General features: G+C 39.8%; 1 protein-coding gene across 2 annotated transcripts; it reads right to left on the bottom strand.

Moving 5' to 3' along the window:
* On the bottom strand, nucleotides 1-26,553 carry mrc2 (mannose receptor, C-type 2). 2 transcript variants are annotated; one of them, XM_063472275.1, is made up of 29 exons: nucleotides 26,209-26,553; nucleotides 20,607-20,999; nucleotides 17,806-17,979; nucleotides 17,512-17,676; nucleotides 16,325-16,438; nucleotides 15,913-16,056; nucleotides 15,633-15,824; nucleotides 14,066-14,220; nucleotides 13,814-13,918; nucleotides 9,755-9,870; nucleotides 9,517-9,665; nucleotides 7,198-7,415; nucleotides 6,641-6,783; nucleotides 6,453-6,549; nucleotides 6,244-6,373; nucleotides 6,109-6,141; nucleotides 5,838-6,004; nucleotides 5,417-5,585; nucleotides 5,188-5,330; nucleotides 4,897-5,005; nucleotides 4,634-4,800; nucleotides 4,448-4,556; nucleotides 4,118-4,356; nucleotides 3,858-4,020; nucleotides 3,586-3,735; nucleotides 3,219-3,332; nucleotides 2,673-2,852; nucleotides 2,496-2,519; nucleotides 1-2,395 (listed from the first exon to the last, which is right to left on the bottom strand). In XM_063472275.1, the coding sequence occupies exons 1-29, from the start codon at nucleotides 26,333-26,335 to the stop codon at nucleotides 2,175-2,177; spliced, it is 4,410 nt and encodes a 1,469-aa protein (XP_063328345.1). In that variant the 5' UTR covers nucleotides 26,336-26,553; the 3' UTR covers nucleotides 1-2,174. The 2 variants fall into 2 exon arrangements, with proteins under 2 accessions (XP_063328345.1, XP_063328346.1); XM_063472276.1 differs by having other exon boundaries at nucleotides 1-2,392; nucleotides 26,209-26,552.
* Nucleotides 26,554-26,907: the final 354 nt, after the last annotated feature.

Here is a 26,907-nt window from a genome sequence, read left to right as displayed (position 1 = left end):
TTTTGAGAACATAGACTTTTATTCATTTCATATAAAAATGACACAAAAACTTACAAATTATCAGGTGCTTCAGGTATCTTCACAGGGACATGAGCCAACCTGCATCACAGACACTGGGGATCACACCAATGCTTATCTCACTTTTACATCATCACCTCAGTGGGTTCACATCTACTGCGCATAAAGGCAAACCTTTACAGCAATCCACCAGCAGAGGACAGAGTAAGCCCAGACTAAATCCCTGCACCTTTAACATTCCTTTTTCTCTACCTTCATCTCTAGCTCCTCCTTACACTCCTCCTCCTTTTCCCCTTTTCTTTACTTATTTTTTTTTTCTGTTTTTTTTCTGACCTTCATGTCCCAAAGCCCTCCTTCGCTGATTGGTTCCAGACGTGCCACTGAGCTCTTCTTGCCGACTCAACATTCCACAGCTGGAGACTGCGCACACACTAAAACACACACTTCTACTTACTCCCTATCCTTCTCCCTTCCCCCTCAATCTTAGTCCGACTCACAGAGCAAAAAGGGCTGTGATTTTTTCTTCTTTTTTTTTTTTCCATAACAGCTTCAGTGAAACACCTAAAGCCTCAGACTGAAATGGCTCCAAAGCATTCCTCTAAACAGGAAGACAGAAATGCACTCAAAAGGCAAGGAAAATATTTGATGAGGCAAATGTGAAATCTTAAAACAACGTGAAAAAACCCCAGACTGAATTTGGTTTTTAGACATTTTTTTTGGCTCTCATATTTGCAACTGTGTCATTCACATGAGCGATGTTTTCTGTTGCAGGAGAATTCGAAGTTTAAGTGGCCAGCATCCCATAAAAGGGGGGTATGCTTCCAAATGTCTTTTAAGGGTTTTATGTAAGTCAAACCGGCATCATTAAAAAGACAAAAAGAGAAGAGACAGACAGATATAACATAGAATGGGAAAAGTGAATAAAGGGTCATTAAAATGATTAATCAGGAAAATATCAAATTACAACTGCTTTGCATACAAAGAAACTACTGCCCTTAAAAATGCTGAATCAGCTCCAGATGGCAGCATGAGAAGCCAAAACAAACAAGCTGGGAGCAGTTACTGAGCCTTAAGGAGAATGACTAAAGGCAAGTGGCAACAAGTAAGACCGAATCAGATCAAGACAATGGAAGAAAGTGCGGAAATGTATATCATAAAGTCATGGAAGCTCAAAGTCTGATCATTTGATGACAACCTTCAGACCTGCTATACCAACAAAAAGACAATGCAGTCTATTTAAAGACCAGCTTTCAATACAAACTTCTACTTATGTGCACAATTATAGTGTATGCCCTCAGACGGTTTGAGGTCCCTGGTCCCTGTCACCTTCCACACATTCACATTTAGACTTCTTCCTCCTCCTCTGCTCGCCTGACAGCTGGTGCCGACGTGTCACATCAGGAAAGAGGAGGGAGGCAGGCTCACAAAACCACACATGCATTATGAGTTACACTTCTCTGCAGCTGCACAGATACTGAAAAGTCAGTGGGAAAGACACATGTACACAAGAACCAACAAAAAACAAGTTCAAGTTCAGGTTAATACTGACGTGGCAAAAAAATGAAAGAAAAAAAACAAAAAGCAAATCAGAAAAATGACTTTGATCCCGAACAAGACTGCAGATATTCAGATGACAGAAAAATATTGTTGAAACTGATCCGTAGCTGTGAAATTTTCTTTTGTCAATCAAGATAGGAAGAAAATATACAATGTGAAAAAAAACTGACTTTGGCACCAGGGAAGGCAGCAAAGAGTTTTTGCATAAAACTGGTTTTATGGTGAATATTTCCAGCTGGGACAAATTATTCCCATCTGATCCATTATGGCCTTCTTGAATTCTTTTTAGGAAAGAGCTGTGCAGATGGAGGTATCTGATTTGTGAAGGGAAAAATCACTTAAACTGTTAGATTTTGGCAAAACGGGATTTTGAAGACAGGGTTTCAATTTAAAAAATAAACATCTGCTGCGCTCCACACAGCCTTTCAACACTTTAAAAATCTTTTATTGTTTTGTTTTTTTCTCGTTTTTTTGGTTTCAAAAGTGGCAGCAAAAAACAGATACATGCCACAATGTGTATTCAGCACTTTGAAATCAGCCTCTACTGTGTCAGGTCAGGTTCAGTCCCGGGTTGGTCCGTAAGTCCAGGGTGGCTCGGGCTACTCTGGCTGCTCATTCAACTCCATGTCAGACACCAAGATATTCTTCTCGGCCTGTTCTGCACTGTTGGAGTTGGTGCGGCTGTAGCGGGCCCCTTCATAAGAGCCCCGCGATCCAACAGTTCGGTGGCGGTAGAAGTAGATCACGCCAACAATCAGCACCACAAGCACCAGGCCCGCTACCATAACAACAATCAGCGTGGGCAGGCGGTGACTATCTACTGGGTAGAGATTGAGAAGCAGAGATGGAAATCTGGATAAGTGCACACAATTCTGACTTCAAATGAGCTGAATAACTTAGCAGTTGTGAACAAAACTTACCGTCTGAAGTTAAGATTTCAGCACCTGTGGATGGAATATTGAACAGTCAGTAGTGTGCTAGTATTTAAGAATCTGCATCATCATTTAGGCATTTCCCTTAGCAGTTTACTAAGAAACATAATAATGACTGGCAATTGCTGCTTAACATGACAGTTCAATTAACTTCTTTGTGCTTACTGCGAGGCCGTTTGCAGATGACTCCGTGTGTGCGATTTCTACAGGAGCCCGGCTTCCATCGACCAGTGTTGCTCTGGATCCAGAAGCAGGAGTTGATGGAGAGCACAGAAGAAGCGACATCATGTCCCTCCCAGTTGGTATACAGCATCTCTGTGCCCTCGGTCCACACTAGACCTCTACCTGTGGTAGGAGCATGAGCATAAACATATTCAGATGGCAGTTTTCAAGGACTCTGTCTTTAGTTTTGCATAAAAGAAAAACACACTCTGCTTAAAAATTTTATCTTCTCATTATCTCACCAAACATGTTTTATAGCACTTCATTTAAATGATCAAATTACTCTGACTAATAATAAGATATTAAATGAACTTTTCTGGAATAAGGCACCTTGCTTGCATTCAATAATTATACTAAATAAACGGAATCACAAAAGATAAACTGCAAGCATTTCCCTTCCATAAGTAGTTTCAAGTCTGTCAGCATGGATTTTAAATCTGCTGCTATAGAGCGACATAGAAGAGACAGGCTGAGGCAATAATGTTGGACCTTTCACGCTGACACCCAGCCAAGCTCCATGTGCCTGTTCTGCATAACTCTGGATGTGCTCCCATACAAATCCATTCTCTGTCTCATCCATGATAGAGAGAAGTTCTGCTCCGACTAGAAGAGACAAAAAGAAAGAAACAGAGATGGAACCAAACAGAATTGATTACTAGGGAGACAGAACAGTTCTGCCCCAGGCTGAATGACAACATTGCTAAATTTAGTATTATTGATGTATTTTGTCAATTATGTTAGCCGTGCACAAGGACAGGGCTTTTGTATTTAATTGGTTTTCAATTTTGTGTTATAAGCTGTACAAGCTGTACAATAAAGTTAGTGGAGACGTGTGGTTTCTGAGATGCTTCCATACTTTTTTTGCAGGATCTATGTGCATCATCCTGCAGTCTAAGCAGCTGCAAATTGAAGGCGTAACAGTGGTTTCTGAAAGGGACCCAAGCCCACTCTCCCAGAGACTGGGGGCACATGCCAGGGTAGATCCACTGATGAATCACAGGCTCATCTGGCAAAAACAAAACATTTGAATGTAAGTCAAAATGTTGTCAGAGAATATTCAGTCCTACTAACTTGTTATTAGCATTCCTTTTAATGCAATGCTATATTTGGTTGTTGATACACACATACCACTCATTTGACAGATAGCAGCATCCAGTCTCGAATCACAGGGAGTCACAGTCCATTGCCCTGTGGTGGTCATGTGACCACATCCAGCCATCAGACTAGGCTCTCCATCATTCCAGTTTGAATATATGACATCTTCATTATTCAGCCAGGTAAAGCTCCTTCCCTGAACCAGAAAATAAAAATTATTTCACTGCAGTTTCTCTCACACTGATAAAAAGCTTTTCAACTGATATTTGTATTTTTAATAATAATAGACTTACTCCATAGTTGTAAAGCCCAGTCCAGGCTGGCTGGCGCAAGCCGTTTATAAGCAGTGTGAGGTAACCTTGCTGGAACGGATCCTTCACCCTGGCAAGAGTCCCATTCAAAGATTCACAGAGGTGCAGAGCACCAGTCCAATCCAGGCTTTTTTTCACTACTCGGTACGTCACTCCCCCCAGCTCCACAGGCTTAGACAGGGAGGCAGGAATGAGGGCCGGAGCCGGAGGGAGACCTTGGTCTGAAGTCAGATATGATGGTTAACTAACATATGTAATTCTTATTATAGCACTTCTTAATTACACTGTTATGGTAATAAGTGATTATCAGACCTTGTTGTCTTTGACAGATGAAGCCATGACTTTCCATCTCACAGGCTCGAGAAGCCCACATGCCTGTTTTCTTCTGCCAGTTTTCATGATACATCACCACACAGTTTCCCTGAAGGGTGACAGTGAAATATTTAGAAGAGGAACAGACTGATGACAAAGCCATGACATAAAAAGTGCTGTGAGTACCGGCGTCTTGTTCTGGTGTGGTCCGCTGTTGTCGAGAGGCTCGCCAGGTGCCCAATTTGTGTAGCTGAGCAGGCCAGCTTTGGCCCATTTGAAATTTGCTTTAGAGTCTGAAGTCAGACCCACCCAAAGTTCAGTGCTGGCGTTCTTCAGCAAAGTGGTGACAAAAGCTGTGAGGAAGAGAATAAGTTGCACGACAGTCTGATGACACACCTCCTCCACCCCCAGGTTTTGACTGTATGCCATTTGTATTCTCCTTTAATTACCTTGCTGCAAATGATTGGATATCACTGCCAGGACACCTCCCTGACTCTCACAGTTTAGCCTGGCTGCGGACCATGTTACTCGGTTTGACTGATCAAATACTCTGAAACACTACACAAGCAGACAATATCGCTGTTTTACTGTAGTCAGGTTGCATAAGGATGCCTGAAATACAGCATGTGATCTGTTGTTATTGTAGTTCTTGTACTTTACGGGCTGCATGCAAAATTTATTTGAGTCATCCTTCGTACAAATGACCATAATGCGTTATGCTGTTACACTTTTAGCTCTACCTTATGCTGAAAGGAAGACCATCCATCACGACACCCTGATGGTGGATGAGGGGATGGTGGAGTTGGAGGAGTGGTCCCTGTGACATTCACTCTCTTACAGATGTAAGGCAGGTCAGAGTGGCACTTTTGATCAGCCCAGTCCTCTGTTTGAGTTTGAGAAAGACATGCTAATGGAAATACTCTGGATTTAAATGAGCTTCTCACTATATCTCTTTCCAGCTGCTCTTACCTTTGTTGGCTGACATGCAGATGCATTTCCGATCTCGGCTGATTGGGAGCGGCCTGCCAAGGGCCCAGGCCACATAATTTAACACCGAGTGATCAGACCATCGGAAGCGGCCGTCATTTTCATAGGTGTGAAGTCCCAGCCACCAGAGGTCACCTTCCACCTTTGACATCTGAAGGTGAGACACAAACTATGAAAAAGTGTGTCTAGGCATAAGAGGTCTGTTTATAGAAAAAGAGTACTACAGATTTATACCACAGTATCACTATAAATGTATAATTATATAATTAACTGTAGTTATATATAGTGTAATGATTATATGCTGTAATGATGAAGCTGGACTTTACTTGCTTGCCAAGACAATGGCAATTAATTTCATTTTTTGGATTAAATTAGTTCCTGTAAATGATGACGAGCACTGTACCTTGCGTAAAGTGTTGGCCAGGAACGTCTGCTCCTCTGCTGAGTGAACCGAGGCCAATGAGGAATCAAACCAGGAGCAAATCCTCTTGGCTTGGTCCCAGGTGCTACGGTGGTCAAAAAACTTATACTCAGCCTCCCGGAAGCCAATCCATTCAGGTGAACTGGTGCCTGAATGAAGCCAGGAAATTAAAAAAACAACGTTGACATGTAAAAGGAAGGTTTTAAAATAAAAACAAAGGTGATAAAAAGAAAGCTATTAAAATAATACGGACCTTCAGTGATTTCTGGTACCTTCTCAACACTACCTAAAATACAAGAAAAAAGTTGTGATGACCAACAAGTATATGTTTTGACAATATGTATTGATCCAACACATGATTTGTGCTTAAAATCCACGGCTGTTTTACCTCTAGGGATCTTGCAAATCCAGTCTAACTCAGAATCACAGTGCATGGCCAGCCAAGTCATACTACCCAAGTCTGCCGCAGCACACTGCCGTATGTTGTAGTAGTACCGACCAAAGTTCTGGTATGTTAACTGAGACACAAGCAAGGATTAAACAGATTGCATTTGAAGTATTTTTCATCACTCCACATGTAGGCTGCTTGTTACTCACAGCTAGTCCATCACTCCACTTCCAGCTTCCATTGTCCATGGGGTTCCTGCGATTCAGTCCAATCCAGAACCAGTGCTGCTCATGTTCCTCTGACTCCCTGTGGGGACACATCATCGCCATCATCCTCACCACCACTATCCATACCATCGTCACTGTGGCATATCATCTAAACAACAATCCACACACACCCAAAAGCCTCATGGAGGATCTGCAGAACAAACTGCTCCTCCTCAGGGCCACTGATACTCAGCAGGTTGGCTCCGTGTTTCCTGCAGAAATTATGAGCCCGCATCCAAGTTAACTTCTGCTCCAGCTGGGAGAAATGAAACACCTGAACAGAGATGATGAAGATGTCATTCAGTTTAATTAATTCTCTTCTTCAAATCTTGTTGATTGCTGAACAAATTATTTCTGTTACAAGTGGCAGATTAAAATTTCCATAAGTAAAAATTCATTTATTTCTACTGAAGTGCAAAAAAACCCCCCCAAAAAACCTGGTGCCAGCATGGCAACACAAAATTGTGCAACCCAATTTGGAACCAATGGGAGGGTCTGCTGCAAGAAATTCACCAGTCATTGGCAGATGCCACCCACAGATGCCATCTGGCACCATATATAACTAACTCCATACCTGCACAAGTATGAGCACCACACCACTTTGTTATAAAAGAAGTATAATTCTTTTCTTTTCTTTTCTTTTCTTGTCTTTTCTAATAAAACTTTAATTTTGACTTCTGGGATGAACCTTGTAACAGTAGCGTAGGTTGCTGTTGCTCTTCCAGCCGCTGGGACAGGACCCGCTGAGGCTCGGGGTGGGCTGAGGGACGGGGAGCTCGGGGCTCACAGATGTGTTCTGGTTCTGACGGCAGATGAATTTGGCCTTTGATGATGCACACTCCCTCACATCCCACAGACCTGGTTCTGTGTCCGTCGCCATAGAAACACAGCCGCTACTAATGTTGGCTGAAATAGATACAGGGGCGATACGTAGGTGAGTGGAGAGGAAAAGAGGCTGCACTGTGGAGATGTGTGGAAATGATCTAAAGGGGAAAATGTGATTATGCATTACTCATTGGGCAATTATGGCTGTTGAATCTTGTATTTAACCTTTCTCAGTACAGACAACACACATTAAAATAACTTGTTGCTCTATTACTCACCTCCCTTATGGTTCATCCATAAGGATGACATATTTGCTGATGGGAAATGATAGAATGCTGCACATAGAAATTTCAAGCTCTCTTTTAATCAGGAAGAAATGTCAGGCAGAACTATGGTGCAGGCATATACTGTGCAAAGGAAAAGTGCAGAGAACGCTTCAAAGAGCACAAGCATCTGTTTTAAACTGAGTAAAGTTCAGACAGTTTACATCTTTACATCCATTAGTGACAAGTGCACATCTGTTTGATTTAGAAATTGTTTTCATTGTAGATCTAAACTCCACAATGGTCAATATTTTACTGATAGAATTTCCTTCTCTGCTGCTCTGATGGTTGTTAATTGACTAAACACTCGTTAAAAGTTTCCCAAGAAGTAGTCCAATTTTAAAACATTAAATTAAAAGTAGCACAAAAGCACCCTTCAGGCTAATTGCAACTGCTGCTGATTATTTTCCAAGACACGCAGATTGTCTGTTAATCAAGACTGCTTAAGAAGTAAATGCCTCTAAATGTTGTTCTAAATCTGTATTTTGGCAAAAGAATAAAACACCTGGGGCCAATCTATTTTCTTCTTTGCACGTTAAATCACAAATTGGCTCTGAAACAGAATTCATTTTGATTAAGAGACTTCACTAACCTACTTTTATTTTGGGGCTATTGTAAATGACCTGCTATTATGTAAGCATAATGCAGCCAGCAACAAAAAAGAAAACAAGAAACTTTAGCATGTTCCTCTTTTCAATTTGTTTTCTCTTTTCTGTTAATTGTAGTTAATCAAACAGGTAATTCTCCATACAAAAACTCCTCACAGCAACAGGAATAAGAACAATTAATAGACACTCAGGCGATACAGTTGATGTCAGAAGTTTATAAATTCGTACTCATCAATAGCATGAATGGCATGGAAATTTTGGGCTTTTCCTTTCTTTGCACTGTTATTTTTCCAGGGTGGAATAATTGCACAGCATACGTCTTTAATTACCTTAAAAAACAAGAATTGGATGCAAATAAAAATAAAACCAAACTGTACAACCAATTCTTGTTTTTTCAAAGTCATTAGAGATGTGTGCTGTACAATCACCTGGAAAAAGAATTGTAAAAAAAAAACAAACATAAAAAGGCCCAAATTGTCATAAAATTCATGACTGTGAGGAGTGTATGTAAATTTCTGAACACAGCTGTATTTTATTCTTATTATTATAACAAAACAAGACCCCCCCCCAAATATAATAATTTAAAAATAATATAGCAAATATATGAAAAAAATAAAGCTGAGTTAATTAATCAGTTAAATCCTTAAACTAATTGGCTAAGGTAAGTAGTTAAGTGATAATGAAAATATTCAGTGTCTGATCCATCCATCCATCCATTCTCTTCTGCTTATCCAATTCAGGGGTTTTTTTTGGAGGGGGGGGGGGGGGGGGGGGGGTACAGCCCTATCCCAACTATCAAAGGCAAGCACATCCTGGACAGTCTGTAGCAATGCTATCACAGAGAGACAGACAACCTTTCATGCTAACGGTCACACGTACAGTCACTGTAGAATAACCAATTGACCTTGCATGCATGTCTTTGGACTGTTGGAGGAAGCCGGAGCACTTGGAGATAACCCAAGCAAGTACAAAAAACATCCATGGAAACTCCCCGCAGAAAGACCCCCAGCTAGCAGGTGGATTCCATTATATTATATTTACTTGTATATTATCAGATAGACCAAAGAAAAACTCAGATCTTATTTACTGGCAAAAACTTGTTCACTGGATGTATGTGGCTAAAGGATTTTTTTTGAAGATTGTTTAAAATCGTCAGTGGTTTACAGTATATCAATAATAACTGATTTAAAGTTGCTCCGCAATTGTTGTAACAACAGTACAGTTACCAGCAGTACAATATCAGGGACCCACCTGGCTGGTCTCGATTCCAGTGGGTGTAGGACACTTCATCATTGGTAATCCACTGGAAAGCACCGTGATTTCCCTTGTTACGGAGACCAATCCAAAAGGAATCTCCAGAGCGCCCGAACACCAGGCTGCTGGCGAAGGCTTGCTCAAACCTTTAAAAGCGACGGGGTGTTTTAGGGAGCTAGGACTGACTTTTAATCAGTGCAGGGTAAAATCGCTTCCCTGTCAGTGCAGTATTTACCTGTTAGTGATAGTAATAAGTGTGGCTCCTTGGTCCTCGCAGAACTTTCTGGCTCCATCAAAGGTGAGCATTTCTTCTCCCACCCAGTAACAAGCAGGACTGTGCCACTTCCAGCCCTAAGAAGAAAGGAGAGGAATTTAACAGGATGTGGAGACTTATAAAACCAAACCAAACAAAGACTTACAAAATAAATATACCAGTCAAAGAAAGCAAGCATCTACAAAAGTTGGGCAACGCTTCAAATTTTCTAGTTTAAAGTCTGAACGTCAAAGTCCATCAAAGCACACACGGAGACAATCATACTTATTTTTGGAAAATGTTTTCTCTCAGAATCATGACCACTGAGTTATGCAGTTTAAATTCATTGTGTTTCACCAGAAAGAGTTAGACGAACTATGTAAAATCATGCAAGACCCACCACGCTGTACTTTTTTGTAGGAAAAATACAGCATATAGTATGTTTCGATGCAAAGCATTTGAATGATATTTTTCACAAAACACAAATTAGTGCATGTAAAAACAGAAAGCTGATAATTTTCCATTTGCAGAATGAAAAAAAAACTTTCCCTGGACTCAGTCCCTCCTGCCACCTCATGTACTGTAGCTGTGGACGTGTACAGACACAGAGTGCAGCCAACATGTAGAAGGGGTGAGATTTTGCATGAGAACGATAGAGAGAGACAGGTTATATACAGCACTGTGTGAATAAACCCAACCCTAGGCCTTTTGCACAACCACATTTGCCATCTAGGCAGAAACCCCAAAGATTTCAGCTGCTTGAGAAGCATTATTTCCTGAAACTCACACCTCCCCAAAACCCTTTGCTAACCACCCTTTGCTTGTGTTACATTCAAAACATTAAACAACCCGTGCTGACTGATGTTGAATTTCCAAAACGCTACATAAATGATTTATTTCTGCTAGTCTGCAGTGTTTTTATATGTAAATTATATAGAAGCATAAACAATCACCCATATGCCATCCATCATTTGACAACAAATGGTATGCTGATGTTCTGTAGATGGAAGTACACTATTCCCAGTACACTTACTCACACAAAACATGGACACAAACAATGGACCACATTGGGATAAGTCCCTTTGAAGCTGTAAGAAAGCACATATGTAGCAAAGAAAAAAAAACCCCAACAACAACTATAACTTGCCTTCCCTTCATTTCATCAACAAGTTCCTTAATGTATCTCTTTTATACTGAGAAGCTAGCATGAAGTTGCTTTTCAGAGCATTTTTCTTTCTAGAAAACAGAACTATGGTAGCAGTGAAAGTAAGTTAAAACAATAATGATGTGGGCTTGACAGCTGAAAAACAAGCCGAAGCTTTTTTAAAGCAGCTGAGGGAAGCTTTGGAGAGGGGTAATATTTTTAGCTTGCTAAAGTATGGCTTGCAGGTGAATCTGTTAGTTTGAGTATATTAGTATGAGGAACAGTGGCTCTCTAAAGGTGAAAGACACAGATGATTGAAATAGTAAGCACTATTGTTGAGACAGTTAGCTAACTATATCTGATAAATAGTAAGTTGAATGTACGAAGCTGAAACAATCCAGATCAAATGTAAGCTCAGACACACTTGGCCATCAGAGGTCGGTTCTCAAGTCCATCTCACAGGCCTGAGGGAGCTATGTGACATGGAAAAGTGTTTGGCATCACATTTTAAAGACACCTTTCCATTTTGCTGTTTGCTGTAATTCCATACACACACACAAAAATGAAATCGGGTGGTTGTTACATGTACAAGATTCAAACTTGTAATTTGATCTAAATAATTTCATGTTTCTATGGTGAACATAATTAAATCATGTAGCATCTGCATGAAATTCAGCAACTTAATTTGTTCTTCTTGAGATGACATGATACAATCTAGTAAGAGTGGTTAGTTGCCTGGACTCATGAAATTCACAAGATCACATTAGATGTCAAACTGCAGGAAAATCGCTGGAGTTTTAAGAGGCAGACAACTACACCCACACCACGTGTATGTTATCGCTATTTATTGTGGTTTAACCTGTCAAGGACAAAAACGTACAGAAAATTCATCATCAAGCCTTGTAATCATAACTTTCCTAGTCTTGGTAAGCCTGGATTGACAGCTTGGTGGCGTGATGGTTAGTGGTGTTGCCTCACAGTAAGAAGGGCCTGGGTTCAAATCCACAATCTGGCTGGTTTGCAGTGTGGAATTAGAGTTGGGTTAATTGGTGATTCTAAATTACCAATGAATGTGCAAATGGTTGTTTGTCTCAGACCCATATTGGTTCATTAAGCACGACTAGCAGTAATTGCCTTGATTAACATAGTAGTTGTTCAAACAACAAGATTTCATCGCATTTTCCTAAAGTTTTTAACCTGTGTAGAATGAATTAAAACAAATTTCACTCTACATATTTAAATAAATCACTTCAAGTCAATGCAAGTATACTACGTTGATCCAACATAATGTGATTACACTAAACCACCAAATGCCAAATGTGTTGGTTTGACATGGTCAAAAATCGGTTATTGTACTTGGTTAAATCACGTGGAAAAAGGTGCCATGATTAAATTGTGTTCATCTAACAACAGATTTTTTTGAGTGCAGGAGGGACATGTGGGGAAGTGGGGAAACACCAAGTTCAGTTTTCAATTATTTTAGACCTCCTTTCAACACAGCCTGGTTGAAGGACCATAAGCAGTTCCAGTTGTATTGTCCATCCTGCCTGTGGCATCAAATCTGATGTATTTCCTCCCTGATTATTTACACATGAAGCAAGTGTCTGTGTGGGTTCTCAGTCAAACAGGTCATTGTAGTCTTAGGAGGTGGAAAACAAGGTGACTGGACTTCTTTAAGTTATTAAAGTCATCGTCTTGAAGCAAGTGAATTATCCAGATAATTAAAATAGTACAACTAGAAGCCAAAAAAGCTGAAAAACAACAGCTATCACAGCAAGTTACTGCTTCAGTGAGTAGGTGAAATGACAGTACAGCAGTATCCATTACATTTTTTGAAAAATGAGCCCAGCACTAGATGGGGTAAATGGCTTCAGGATCAAGCAGTGCAATATTGCTGAAGCAGTCAGTGGGCTTTCTGTCATTGTTGTTTCACATGTTGCGTGAAGTGAGCTCATCTGCTCGAGACAAACCGCACTGCTGCAAGACCCTGCAGCACAGGCCATGCCAAATGACCCCTGTCACATTACCACCCATGATGCCTCGGTCCCCAGGGACAGGGAGGCCAGGATTCATTACACCAAACAAATGGTCCGTCCATATGCAGGGCTTTGCTGAATGTAACAGCTGAGAAGCAACACGACCCTCAACTTGAGATCATTTACATCATAAATCAGTACTTAGGAAAAATATATTGCTGAAAACACTGCTGAAGGGCATAAAGATGCACAGATATGAGCTATAATTTCTTTTCTCGCTACAGTGATCCCCTGTGTGAAACATTAATCAAATGGCCCGTAAATGTAGTACTTGGACAGTGAATGTTTCCAGCGATGGTCAGGTACGAGTGGTGTAAAGTCTTGTGTGGAGAGAATTATGAGCTGTATAATCAGGGACAGATGCAGCTCAGTTCTCTGGGTACAATGAAAAGACACTGCCACATCTTTTTTTTTGTATGTGCTGTACACACATGTTGAAACAAAGAAACATAATTATTTGAATTTATTTAGAGTTTTTTTTGTCCAAGAGAATAGTGTATGTGCGCAGGGCTCAGTCTCTGTGGTGCACCTTGTTACTTTCCAAGTTAAATTATGATTTATATTCCAGTCACAGTCTGGGGGCAGTGGAATGGAGTTGAAGAGTGAGAGATGGAGGGGAGCACATGGAAAAGAGGCCAAAGGTGAAGGAATGGGTGAAATATTCAGAATAATAATTATCCTGTCAGCAGCTAGAATTCTATGCTGAATAGCTCTGAATACATTATTTATGGTAAAAGAGGGAAATATAGAAAGAAAAAAGTCTGTGTCTATAGTAGGAATGAAACAATTACCAGTAATCTAAAGCATAAACAGCAAATGTCAAGGAGAAAATGAAGTATAGAGAGAAGAAAGGAGTTATACCTTTTTACACTGTTGGTGCTGTGGCTTCCCATCACTCTTTGTTCCTGGTTTCTTGCAGATGGAGGGCAGGGTCAGATTACAAGGGCTGTCATCCCAGCGGCCCTCCTGCACATCATTGGCAAGACACAAACAGAAAGCGAGAACACAGCTGGTAAATATATACAAACGGAGTCTGGCTGATAGTCAGGGTCTGTTACTGTGGCATTCTTATGGCCCCCTGGTTAATGTGAGGGTGCAGAAGGGATCACTCACAGGTCCCCACATGGAGACGCAATCTTCCTGGGTGTTGCGGAAGTTATTGGGTTCAAAGGGATGCCAGTAGGTGAAGATAACAGGAGTGTGATCAGTCCATTGGAAGTCCATTTGCATGTCAGTGTCATGGAGCCCTATCCACAATTGCTCAGTGTCTAAAACAAAAAACAGACAGTTGGGTTAAAAAGATGATTATGGACAAAAGAAATAGGCTTAAGTTCCAACTGTGACATTTTCCATTAGGTCTGGTAATTCATTGGAGCCGTTTCATGACTAAAAATATGATTCCACACTTTGCGTGCTGTTTTTAAGCTCAGGAAAGAATGTGAGAAGGAAGGAGAGAACTGTCTGGTTTCCTCTTTATTTAATCATGAAGATTGGAGGCATATAGAGGGTTGCTGCAATCTTTTTAAAATCAAGTTAAGGACAATTTTAGAACTTTTCAAGCAATGAAATCTAACAGTACTGGTTTCAGCAGTGTATGCTGTATCACCTCTGCCACATTTGTTAACGTTCAAAACTGTGATGTAGATTTATGATGTGCAGAATGTCTTAAAAGAGGATTACTGTTCTGCAGCAGCATGACTGTTTCATAAAGGCTTCAACTGCTTTCTTTTTAATAGCTCCAAACTTAAAAGTTTTCAGCACATGGCAGTAAAACAAAAAACACTAACTTGATCTTCTTTTCGCTGCTCCCATTAGGGGTCACCACAGGGATCTGCCTCCAACTCACACTATTCCTAGCACTGTTCTGTTACACCAACCCTTTGGATGTCCTCCTTCACTGCACTCATGAACCTTCTTTGCTGTCTTCGTCTTTTCCTCCTGTGTGCAACATTATTCAGCATCCTCTGCTCAACATATCGACTCCTCTGCACATGTCCAAACCATCTCAGCCTTGCCTCTCTAAATTTGTCTCCAAACTGATGAGTTTTGCTGATTAAATTATTATATCCAATGATATTAATATATAATTGCATTATAAGCAGAATTTTAAGGTTTTTCATCATATAGTACTTTTTAAGGATTCACTGGATTCACAGCTGTGATATTGTAAAACAGTATTTGTTTTCCATCTATTTACTTTATTTTTATCATGGTATATTAGAGTAAATAATCAAGCTTTTGAAATGAAATTCTCTTTTAAAATTCACACCATAATCACTGCTAAAATACCGGCATGTTCTCTCCCCTGTGTTTAAAACAACACATAAAATTTCAGATATTTCTGTTAAATTTTGAGGATTTTTTTGTGAATCTACTGGGCTTTAACATCAGTTATGTAAACTCTCATTATTGGGCAAAAATCCTGTGTCTACATTATGCCTGAAAACTATGGTTTTATTCCCTCAACTTGGTTATTTGTAGGAAGTCTGCTGCAGAGGCATTGGGAATCTGCATTACATAGATGTCCAGTTAAAGCTGAAACCTATTTCAGAAACATTTGATGAACAAAAGTGTGGTAACATCAAGAAAAACATTAACTTTCATTCATTTCTGACTTTGAGAGGGAATAGTAGAGTACTATAAAAAAACAAAAAACAAAAAAACCTACTAAGAAACACACCTTTCTTCAGGTCACGTATGATGAACTCCAGCTCAGGTAGAGTGTGGATGCTAACAAGGTTGGCCTCCATTTTCTGGCACGTTTTCTGAGCTGTATTCCAGTCAGTTTTCTCTGAAGTAAGCTTATAGCAACCAGCCTGGAAGGCCTGCCAGCCCACATCACACTCATATTTCTCATCATCTGCCCATGAATCTGTGTAACCAGAGAGATAAAACCCATCAAAGTTGGACTTTTTCAGTGTGGTATTACTGTTTGCATTAAGAAACATAAAAAAACTAACCAGTGGTGAAGGGGTCAAGGGTGGCGTTGGGTCTTTTCTTGCAGACATACGGAAGAGCAACTGAACAATCGCGGTTTTGCCAACGACCTGATGACTCAGTTCTTATTACAGCACAGTTCTTCTCTTCAGCGTGATTTGGCTGTTCTGAAGATGAGTAAGAGAGACAAACTCTTCAGAAAATCACTGATTTCCAGGGTGTCAATCCCAAAATACTCTCAGGCTCAACAGGCTCGAATACTGTGGTTGCACCAGAGAGCTGCCAAGCAGGTATTTGAACTGAGAACTGAACTAAAAACAAGCATGCATTTTTTTCTCAGCCATCTGCAGGAAATAAACATTCAAAAAAAGAAAGATCACAGACACTTCAAGCTTTAAAAAGACAGAAAAGCTTGAATTGTTTTTACAGGCCAACCTTGCTCCCAGTTGAGATACTTGAGTGGTGAGGAGTCGGCCCACTGCCAGCCTCCACTGATGTCCAGGTCATTGAGGCCAATCCACAAAGCAGCACTGTAACCAGTGAGTAAACCTAAAACAGCAACAACATCTTCTTAAAATAAGTAAAAAGATAAATAAAAATGGTTTTGCTATGTGAAAGTAAAAAGTTACTCAACTCTGTCAGATTAGCTGTGACTTCAACAATCACCACTGCACCAGGCAGATTACACAATAGTTATGTAACAACACTCCAAGTGTGGCCTAATATTGGCAGGACAGTCACATCACCCCCAAAATTCAATACTCCTGTTGGCAGAGTGAATCTGCAAACCAAATATTCTGTTTGCCAATATGTTACACAGCCAATGCCTGAGGTACTGAGTCCAGTGGGATCACACCAGGCACATCTGCATATTGCTTTTATTTCTATGGTCACTACACAAAGCAAAGCCTGTTTTTGTCCATCCATCCATCCATCCACCCATCAACTTATCCAGTAAAAGATCTCAGTTGGGTTGGAACCAATCCTAGCTGTCCCAGGGCGAAAAATGGGGTACACCCTGGACAAGTGGCCAATCTATCACAGGGCTAACATCGAAAGATAAACAACCATTCACATTCACAGCTACAGTATGACACATTTAAGGTCACCGGTTACCCTGATGTGCACTTCTTTGAGCTGTGGGAGGATGCTGGCGTACCCAGAGAGAATACACGAACAAATGAGGAGAACATCCAAATTTGCACATTTGTGAGTTTTTGTTGTAAATATATAAATAAAATTTGTGACCATCTTGAATGAATGTGACAATATACTGTTAATAATATCTGCCCACAGTCAGAAATATAAATACCTGTCAATGTAGTAGACTTTTTGCTAAAATATTATGTCACCAGAACTGTAAGGTTTTTATAGTCAGTGATTGTGGAGTTGAGAAAGTGAAAGCACATCTAACAGAAGTGCAAGGAACACCCAGAATCTCCCAGAAAACCCAAATTCTAATAGATTTTACTTTTCCACTGTGATCAATTGTTATGTTGTGAATAACAGCATAAAAATGTAATGGCATAGAACTGTAAAAATAGGGTTTCACTTTATATAACTTCCGTTAAAGAACCAAGAATAAAGCATATTTCAAACAGCAGTGAACCTCTGCACATTACCATTAATGTAGGTCTGCTCATGCAGCTTGGTGATGCTTAGCAGGTCTGCCCCCTGCTGCTGGCAACTGATCCGAGCCTCACTCCATGATAGGGTTGCCTGGAAGTTAAACTGGTAACAGCTGTCTGTGACCGGGTCAGTATCCCAGAAAGTTTCACAGCCATTACCTGACAGGGCAAAGAAATTAACAAAAAAATTAGAGGAGAGTGAAAGAATCACTTTAATGTTGAGGACTGAGAAATATATATGTAAGACTACAGTATCTTGTAACATCAACATATAAAACTATAACTTACTCTTGACAGGACAGAATCCCCAAAGCTCGTCTTTGCCATAGTCATAGGTGGTGGCACACCAAAGATGGCCATCTTCACGGCCAGTGCTGGTACAAGTGTGGAACCACTGGCCATCATAAAGGAAGGGCAGGTAGCAGGGGCGACCATTAGAGTTCCCCTGAATTGTATAGATCTCTGCAGAGTAAACACAAGAGAGACTTTAAAAGGCTGCACGGAGCAGCAGAGAAAGTCTGTGTTTGTTTTCTTCTGGAGCTATGCTTGTGAACTTTTCTGAACTCAAATACTTTATATGTTTTCTCAGCAGCTTTTATAATCAAACTCAGGGTAAAAAACAGAGGATGAGCTTACAGTCAAGACAGTAAAGTCAAATAGTGGTCAGCGGAAGGAAGAGTAAACAGGCGGGGTTTCCAGAAAGCCAAGTGTCTTTTATCATGAACTCAAGCAAAAAGAGTGCAGAAATTCCTATGATATTAGAAACAATTAGCCCCAACTAATTATATTCCAAAGCAAAATCTTAAATTATACATTAACAAGAAATTATGTCTGATTTCTACTTTTGTTTTTTCATCCTAAACTCGCCATTTTAGTCTCCACATTCCACAAGTATAGTACAGTGTGAAAAACAGGGTGAAAGCGAGGGAGTGTGAGAGGGAGAGGCTGGATCTGCGGTGTTACCAAAACAAGTCAAGCCAATGGAAAGTGAGGCAGACATGTTAAATGAGAGAGAGGAAAGATTTCTGAAGCTCCCTCCCTGACTTTCTTCTCTGCCTTTAGCATTGACTGGCTCTTTGGCTGCAGAGGAGCCGATGCTCGGCTGACTAATATCAGAGGCATTCCTCTCCATGCGCAAGCAGACTTCACAAAGGAAGTTGTAAAGATTGCCGCTTGAAAGTTAAAAATGTCAATCCTCCCAGTTTGCGTGCCACAAAAAAAGAAAAGGGGAGAAAAATATAAAAGGGCGACTTTTCTTTTTTGTGTTAACTGCAGCTGAGCACAGCATGTTAACTACAGATTTATATGGCTGACCGACTCTAGCTGTAAAATTTTGTCAAAGAACAACTGTGACATTTGATAGTGGTAAGAATGGAACTTAAAGAGGAAATGGGGCTTGGGTACCAACCACAACGGTCAGATTTAATCTAGATAGAAAACTAAATATACGAAATACAAATATACTTTAGGTCAAGAACAACTTGTGTGTGTTTACCGGAGTTTACACACACAACACACAATGTTTTTCCTTGGATTTCCGGCTGGCAGCCAGTCCTCTAGCATTCCCTAAAAGCAACATGTTTTAAAATCCATTTGATCTGATACAGCTGTGGCATCCACAGCAGTAAGTCTATCTGCCACACAGACGCAGAAAACACGCAGAGAATGATGACCTCACTCAGTGTGATCATACACTGACCTTGATGTTATGTAGTCATACAGGTGAGTCTATAATTACAAACATTCAATCCAATCTACATTTTTAAAGGATAATATCTCTGATTTCATATTGTATTTTTGTGAAGCTTACATGATTTTGAAATATATATTCATCTCTATGCGAGAGCAAAAAGAAGCGAACTTGTGATTTTAAGGGTTTCTCAAAGTGCTGCCTGTTGCAGTTGCAGCCCTTTGTAACATTTTATGGGATTTTGCAAAGGCCGTAGGAAAGAATGCGCCTTTGCAACATTTAATTCATCCACAGCTTATGTCATGCTATGACGCAGCCGTGCAGAAGGGTGCCAACTGTGCATTCCTCTTCAATTTATACTCTTCATTTCCAGAAATCAAAGTAGACTAATACTAACACAGAAAATGGCAAATACCAACATAATACAGCATTCTTGGCACAGACACATCATAAACACACTCTTTAATGTGAGTATGTTTTTCTCAGTGTGTCTCTTAATCATGCTGGATTCCTAAAATATCACTCAGTCTTCAACATTTTTGAACCCCCAAACTAAATCTTCATCTAAGCTGCCTTTGAACAATCTTATTAGATAATAAACCATTTTATTGTTATTGTGCAAAAGGAATAAATTATTTGAACATTAACAGCTTACTGCAGTTTGGAGTAAATATACGGCATGCATTGGCTTATAACATGAATATTAGAGCTACTTTAAAAACACTGAAATGAACATATCAGATATAAGAAGACTTACAATTAAGAATTTTTGATTTTCACCAAGGGTTTTATTATTTTCATAGCATTTTAACAACATTTCTGGAGACTGCCGAAGCTCAGGAGAAGTTGTGTAATGCAGGAGGATAATTACCCTAAAAATCAGAATAACACCAAAAAATACTCAGAAAAACACAAAGAAACTGTCTTTTGGAGGGAGCTCCTCAGCACACAATCCAATACAAAATACAGTAGAATAACCTGAGGAGAACAGTTCCCACCAGGCATTCTTAAGTTGAGCTGAAGGATGAATGATTTAGAATTCCTCCTGATTATTTCACAGGACTGAGCTACTGGAATCATTTGCTTTAGGTCATTTAGGCAAAAGAGGCTCAACCAACTAGAAAAAAAGGGTTTAATTAGTATAGGTGTGTTAAATTAATTAACTATTTGTGGCTTTTATTAAAATCAGAAAACATTATATGACTAATTAATGCAAAAGAACGGGCTCGTGTGTGTTTTCAATTGTTTTTTAATCTTTCATTAATTCTATTTTAATTTTTGCTTATCGGAATGCTCGTTTTAAAAACAAAGTTATTTCAGAGTGACAGATGTATTGGCACAAACACAGATAAAGACTATCTACCAATTAGATAACTGATTTGATAACAATTACACCTACCCTGATTTGTTTTGGAGCACAGATCTTGCAGCCCAGCGTGTAGAGTCCATTTGGAATGGACTACTGTCAGATTCCAGGGTAGATCCGATGGAAAATAGCTGTTGAAGTTGTCCAGCACTTGGCCACAGTTCCAGCTCCAGCGTACTTTGGGGGGTTCGCGATCACAGGTGTATACTCCTAAAGGAAATTTATCCAACTTCAAGCTGCCGTTATTAGCGATCACACCCAGGCACAAGGAGGAGCCCAAATTGAACAGCCGCCTTCGAGTCACCCATTTCCAGCGCTGGTTGGGTTCCTCACAAGCGGCTGACAGAGCAAGGGAGCGATCCTGCACCCCCAGGCACTTGCCCTCGCCCTCAAGGTAGAAAGCAAAATCATCAGACTTGGCAGGTGCTGTGCAAAGAGAGAGATAGAAACAAAATTAGCACTCAATCTAGCTTTTGATAAAAACAATATCTTGTTAGCAACTGCTGGAGCAGCAGAGGTCAGAGGCAGGATCAATATCTTCAATAATGGATTCACTGCAGTGTAGAACTAGTGCAAGTTGTGGACTCCGATGTCCCAGTGTGACACACTGCAGTGGAATTAATCTGCTAATAATCCTAAAGTGACCCTAAAATCCTTCATAAAAGTTATATTAGAGTCCTAGGAAGGGGGGACTTGCAAAAATGACCTGCAATAAACTGTTAAAAAATGGCTGTAAATGTCTTTAATTCAAGGCTAGTGATAGAGGTTGAATCATTTCTCCATCCTTCAGGTTTCAAGAATTTACCCCATTCCCACGCTTTAACATGGAGTTCTCATATTGTTCACTAAAGGTGGGGGTATCTATTTTGCAAAGGGAACAGAAGTTTGGGGTTAGATAAATATAAAGGGTTTCTTTATCATTAGATAACTGTAAAGTGACTTGACTCAAGTGAGTGATAACAAGTTTTGATTACTTTTACCAAATTCATTTTCCTCAGGTGTGAAAAGGGTAGCTGTTTTTGCTCTGCAGATTTCTCAACTCTGCAGTCTGATGTCTATATTGGTATTATAGCCCTTTTATAATGATTCTCTGAGAAGCTGCGATGCCTGCAGACTGGTGTTGCTGCACAGAGCCTTACAGTATTCACATATTACCATTACCCCAAGTAAAATAAAACATTACCATAAAACTAAAGCTATTAAAAAAAGAACACATCCTGTGTGGTTGGATGCAAGCTTCAATGACAAGGATTTTCTGTAACAAAACCCAGCACCCTGTTTCAGAAAATATTTGTGGTTTATTTTAAGTCTGCCTTTTCTTTTCTTTTCTTTTCTTTTCTTTTCTTTTCAGTCTTGACAGTCAAGGCACTGCTGTGTGTAGTAGTGAAGGCAAAAAACAGACAAAAACAGGCAAGTCAGAAGCATAAAACTGACCTAAAATTAAAAGTATTTCAGAACAAATATTTCCAAAATAAACAGAAATATGTTCTCTGTGGTTTTGGGTTTAACGATTGAGGGACGAAAGCGAGACCCTCAGCATTCCTACTCAGCAGGCTTCTGAAAGAGACCAGGAAGAAGGGTAAGAAATGGAAAAATCCCTGGGCACTGTGGTAATGGCAACATGAAGTGTCAAAGAAAGGTGTCGGGATACCATGTCCTACCAGTAATAATGAATCCATTCATCTATTGATTCTCAGAGTTTACTGAACTCAAATCAATTACAGGGACTATCCGAAAAATAATCCTTTAATGGGACAACTCAGAATAGTTCAAGTCAAAAGTCATCACTAATTCACTGTCAAGGGGTCAAGGGTTCAGATTTTTCTTTCTATATAGATGCCTTAGACAAACCATTGCTCAGCTAAAACACTACAAACCTCCCGTTCTGATTTTATGGATGGAGAAACAATGAGGACTCATAATGAGTGCCATAAAAAACACATCCCTATAATCTGAAGGAGTCAACACGCCCTTCTACAGGCTCTCAGCCTCTGTGGCTGTGTTTCTCAGAAGCAATATACGTTCTGATTGCAAAAAATGGCCAAAGCTCAGTGGCAGAGCAGTTCAGTTTGAAGTACAATGTAATCAGATATGAGGCCAACCTGCTCTTAAGTTATAGCAACCACTCATACAGCAACAGCAAGACAATAGGCTTATTTGCTACGAGCTCACTTTTCTAATCATGAGAAGAATTAGATCAGAGGGAGTAATTTGCCTGAATGGGGCACAAAAGCCATTTGCTTTTAATTCTTTTCAGGGTAAAAGCAAGTGGGAGCTTATACTTCATCATCCAAGTAAAAAAAACCATTCTGAATGCTTCTGAGGCAAAACTATCTTTCCATGTGTCTGTATTTCTACTCACTATTATTGCACTGCCTGGCAAACGTAAATATACTTCTAACTTTTCTGTGACCAGTGTCTTCTGTCTCTTCAGTATTTCCTTCAGCCACAAACCAAAGCATTTAATTTTATAATTAGCAGCTTCTAACTTATTTAATTAAGTTAAGTTAAGTTTTTTTTAACTGTGCTGCTTTGCCTAGAAGTTAGAAAACTACCAAATAGAGACATTTCTGGAGTAAAACCAGTAAAATGCAGGGATTTTTGCTTAAAAATGACTCACTAAGAATTCTTTCCAGCTCATATAAAATGTTCTATCATTGACTTGTTCTCAGCTCTAAACGGTAAATCATTCCTGCTTTGCAATTACAGAGTGATGTGTGCCTCAAAGAGGTTATGCTCCAGTCTTTTTCAGGATTTAGTTACATGTCTCATTGTAAATAAAAAGTTGTGTGAACACTTGAGTAGCTAAAGTTACACAGTGCTGACTTGTTAACAGGCTGAGGGATAAACTGAAGTAAATCACTTTGATGCTATTCTGAGTCTTTAACAATAGGAGTTATATAATAATAATAATAACAATAATAATAATAATTAAGTGCTTTAAGCTGAAGAGTGCCCATGGGAAGAGTTTCGCACAGTACCGTGCCAGTCAACATCTGGATTACACCGCACTGAATGAATTTCAGTGTGTGAATACATGCTTAACATTAATACAGTGACAGGATGAGACTCTCCTCTCATAAGCTTTTGAACCATTAGACAACCTGAAGCTGAAGTTCCAGACATCAAGAAGCAGACTCGCAGTTTTAGTTCCAGTCTGGAGGCGACACGACTGAATGTTTGATGTGAGAAAAACTCCCGGGCAATCAGAGAGAGTGCAGAATTGCAGATTAACTTTAAGCCATTGAGCCCTGTGAAAGCTAAGCCACAACAGCTCTCCTGCTGTGATCTCATCCTTTTCTTTGCCCTGTCACCCCCTTTTTCAAAGCCGAAAACGGTTTCCTACTGAAGACACAGGCTCAAACACATGGCCAAGAACAACTAGCAACAAATGCCAGGAAAGGCAGATATTCCCAGAACCTCAGATTCTTGAATGTAGTCATCTGTTGGAACAGATTGAAGAATAATACTTAGAGATACGGGCAACAAGTCAGTAGCAAGTCTTGGCTCAAAACATTGTTCAACAAATTTCTCAACATTACACTATTTTGAATGTGAATCATTGTTTCTGCCTGACAATTAAAACCAGGTGGATTGTTCATTTCCCTGTCATTTGTATTTTTAAAGTTATCTCTAAGATCTAAATCACTGTATGAGTCAAAGTCTTTTCCCCATATAACCTTATTTTGACAGATGTACGAGATAAAACAAAAAAGCAGATCTTTAACTGGTCAGTGTGATAAAATGGCAACCAACAAACAGACAGGAAATTCCAGCTGGCTGCTTTTGCTTCATTGGCGTTTTATGGTGGTCTGGCGTCTGAAGCAACCCTGACTGTGGATGGGCTTTTACCTCATCTGAGGAGAAGGGGTTTGGAGAAAAGAGTCTATTTGCATTTTGCAGCCACACTCTGAAACAGAGCGAACTGGAACCTCTGGGAAAGTGCAGATCAAATTTAGAAACCAGAGTGAGAATAAGTGCACACCATTGAAACTTTCCATCACTCCCACACTTATAATGGCGATAACAGTTTATCACAGTGTAGGTTTAGCTGTTAAATCAAGTGAGAAACAAGCCGGCTCTATTTCTGCTGTTAACTGTGATACTTTTTTAAAACATTTTTAAAATAAATTTAATGGAAGCTTGGTGTGAGAGCTTAGCGCTGGAGGATGCTACATTAATACCGAAAATGGATGTGAAACTTATTCTGAAATGGCATGCCATGCTATTTTCTGCCACTTATATAAAAGAACAAAAAAACACAAAATAAACCCCAAACATATCTTAATCCCTTTTAAGCCCATCATTTGTTTTCCATGAGCATCTACTAAAAATCAAACAACATCCAATGAAAGAGTTAAAACTAATTACAAAATGCTGGCCTATTTTAGACCAAAGATATTTTAGGGGTAAATCCGGTGGCTATGAATTGCAAAATCACTCACAAAGCAGGACATCAGGAGGCAGCATGTCATCTTTTAAAATCAGTAAAGTATCATAATCTTTTCACAACTCATCCATTTGGTCTAAAAAACCTTAACAATGGCAGAGAGGTGCAAATCCGTTCAAAACTAACAAAAAAAGATATTTATATGGCATAATCCAGTTCATGAACTAACCACGACCTTTAATATACTGACTCATGTTCTGAAGTTCTTTTGTGTTCCTCAACACAAAATATACTGCATATTGAACTATATTGATCACAAATTCAAAGGGAAAAGAAAAACACAAACGCACACACAAAAGGCTTTTTCAGGCCTATTTCACATTTTGTCATGGATTTGTGTGCAGACTGACATCCTCAAACTTCAAAGTGTTAAACAGCATAAGAAGCAATGACAAGACAACTCAGCATCTTTCTAAAGACCATTTTAATCACATGGAAAATATTAAACGAAGATTGGTCAGAATGCATTGCCTAACTTATTGAATTTCTTTGTGGTAGCTGCTTGTACACAGTATTTAATCATTCATACAAAATGAAGCAAAATAGTCACTGACAGGTTAAGCCTAGTAAGTCTGACAAACTTTTAGATGACAAGCATGAAATTGGGAGAGAAATTAAGCAAATCTGATTTAAAGCCAGGCGTTTAAAAGCAAACAATGATGTTATCTACCTCTTTTCTAATCTTTGGAGAATATGTGGATTTTTAGGTGATGTGCAGACCTAACAGCTATGTAGGGCCGGACTGAATGTGTTAATTGCAGCCTGTAACAGGATGCAAAGGTCACATCTGCCCGCAGGGTGCCAAATGAAGCGTCTCTCCACGTCAATTTTACAAAGCAGTCTAAAGATTCCCATCCGTTACCAAAATAGATCAAACAGGCCTCTCAAAAAGGTGCCTTTCTTTGTGTTTTCTGATTAACTTTACGCATAAATAAGAATCACTATACAGACACTAAGCCTGTAGCCTCTTTCCTCCTCCCCCAGTTTTTCTCCACATCTGGTTCCACTCACTGCTTGGCCTTTTTGGTTCGTGGCATACCAAAGCACTAAAGCCACAATGCGAAGCTTTTAATGTATTTTCCGCGTGGAAGTCTTTACCAAAACAAATGCATGCACAATATGGTTACTCCTGCTTTTTCTCGACTTTACATGAATTAAATCAAGCAAGAGATTTTTTATGCTCACCCGTTACGCTCCTCTTCAGTTCCAGACTAAAGATGAATAAATATAAAGTGCATTTGTAAAGTATAAGTTGCCGATTTGTCCATGTTGCCCCCGATTCCTTGTTTCGGTAACTGCGCTTGCTTTGCATGCTCGAAGCCGCACACGCCAGCACAAGCTGCAAAAACACCCAAATGTGGAGGAAAAAAGTAACGTCGGAGCACCCACGGCCCGACTGTTTGACTCCAAGGACGGAGGATGCAGAGCTGGTGGTGGCGAGTCTGACCGCTAGAGCTCCGTCTGCCTTTCAGTCAGAGGAGAGTGAAATGAATGGAGCAGAGTCAACACTGAGAGTGTGTGACGGTGTTCATATGGTTCCCAAAATGAGGTCCGAGCGTGTCATACAGGACGTCGAGTTGTACTTCTATAATGTAATGTCTTAATGTTTGCTTAATCATCCAGGTAAGTAAATCCCAAAAGGTTGATTCTGTTCATCTGGACGTAGCGTTTTCAATGGGAGAAACGTTTCGTCACTTATCCGAGTGACTTCTTCATTCTCAGCTGACTACAGGTTTCCCCAACATTGCATAATAACTGAAATCAGTTATTATGCAATGTACTGTCTTTGTAATCTAAAAACAATCATTTTTTAAAAAGTAATAAGGCCGATATCTACATTTTTAAGAAATTATACACATATTCAGTGTTTTTGACCGCAAAGTA

The sequence above is a fragment of the Pelmatolapia mariae genome, linkage group LG4 (genome assembly GCF_036321145.2).
Source record: "Pelmatolapia mariae isolate MD_Pm_ZW linkage group LG4, Pm_UMD_F_2, whole genome shotgun sequence".
Taxonomy (NCBI): Eukaryota; Metazoa; Chordata; class Actinopteri; order Cichliformes; family Cichlidae; genus Pelmatolapia; species Pelmatolapia mariae.
Note: the sequence above shows the minus strand (reverse complement) of the source record. Positions and strands in the feature narration are given on the sequence as shown.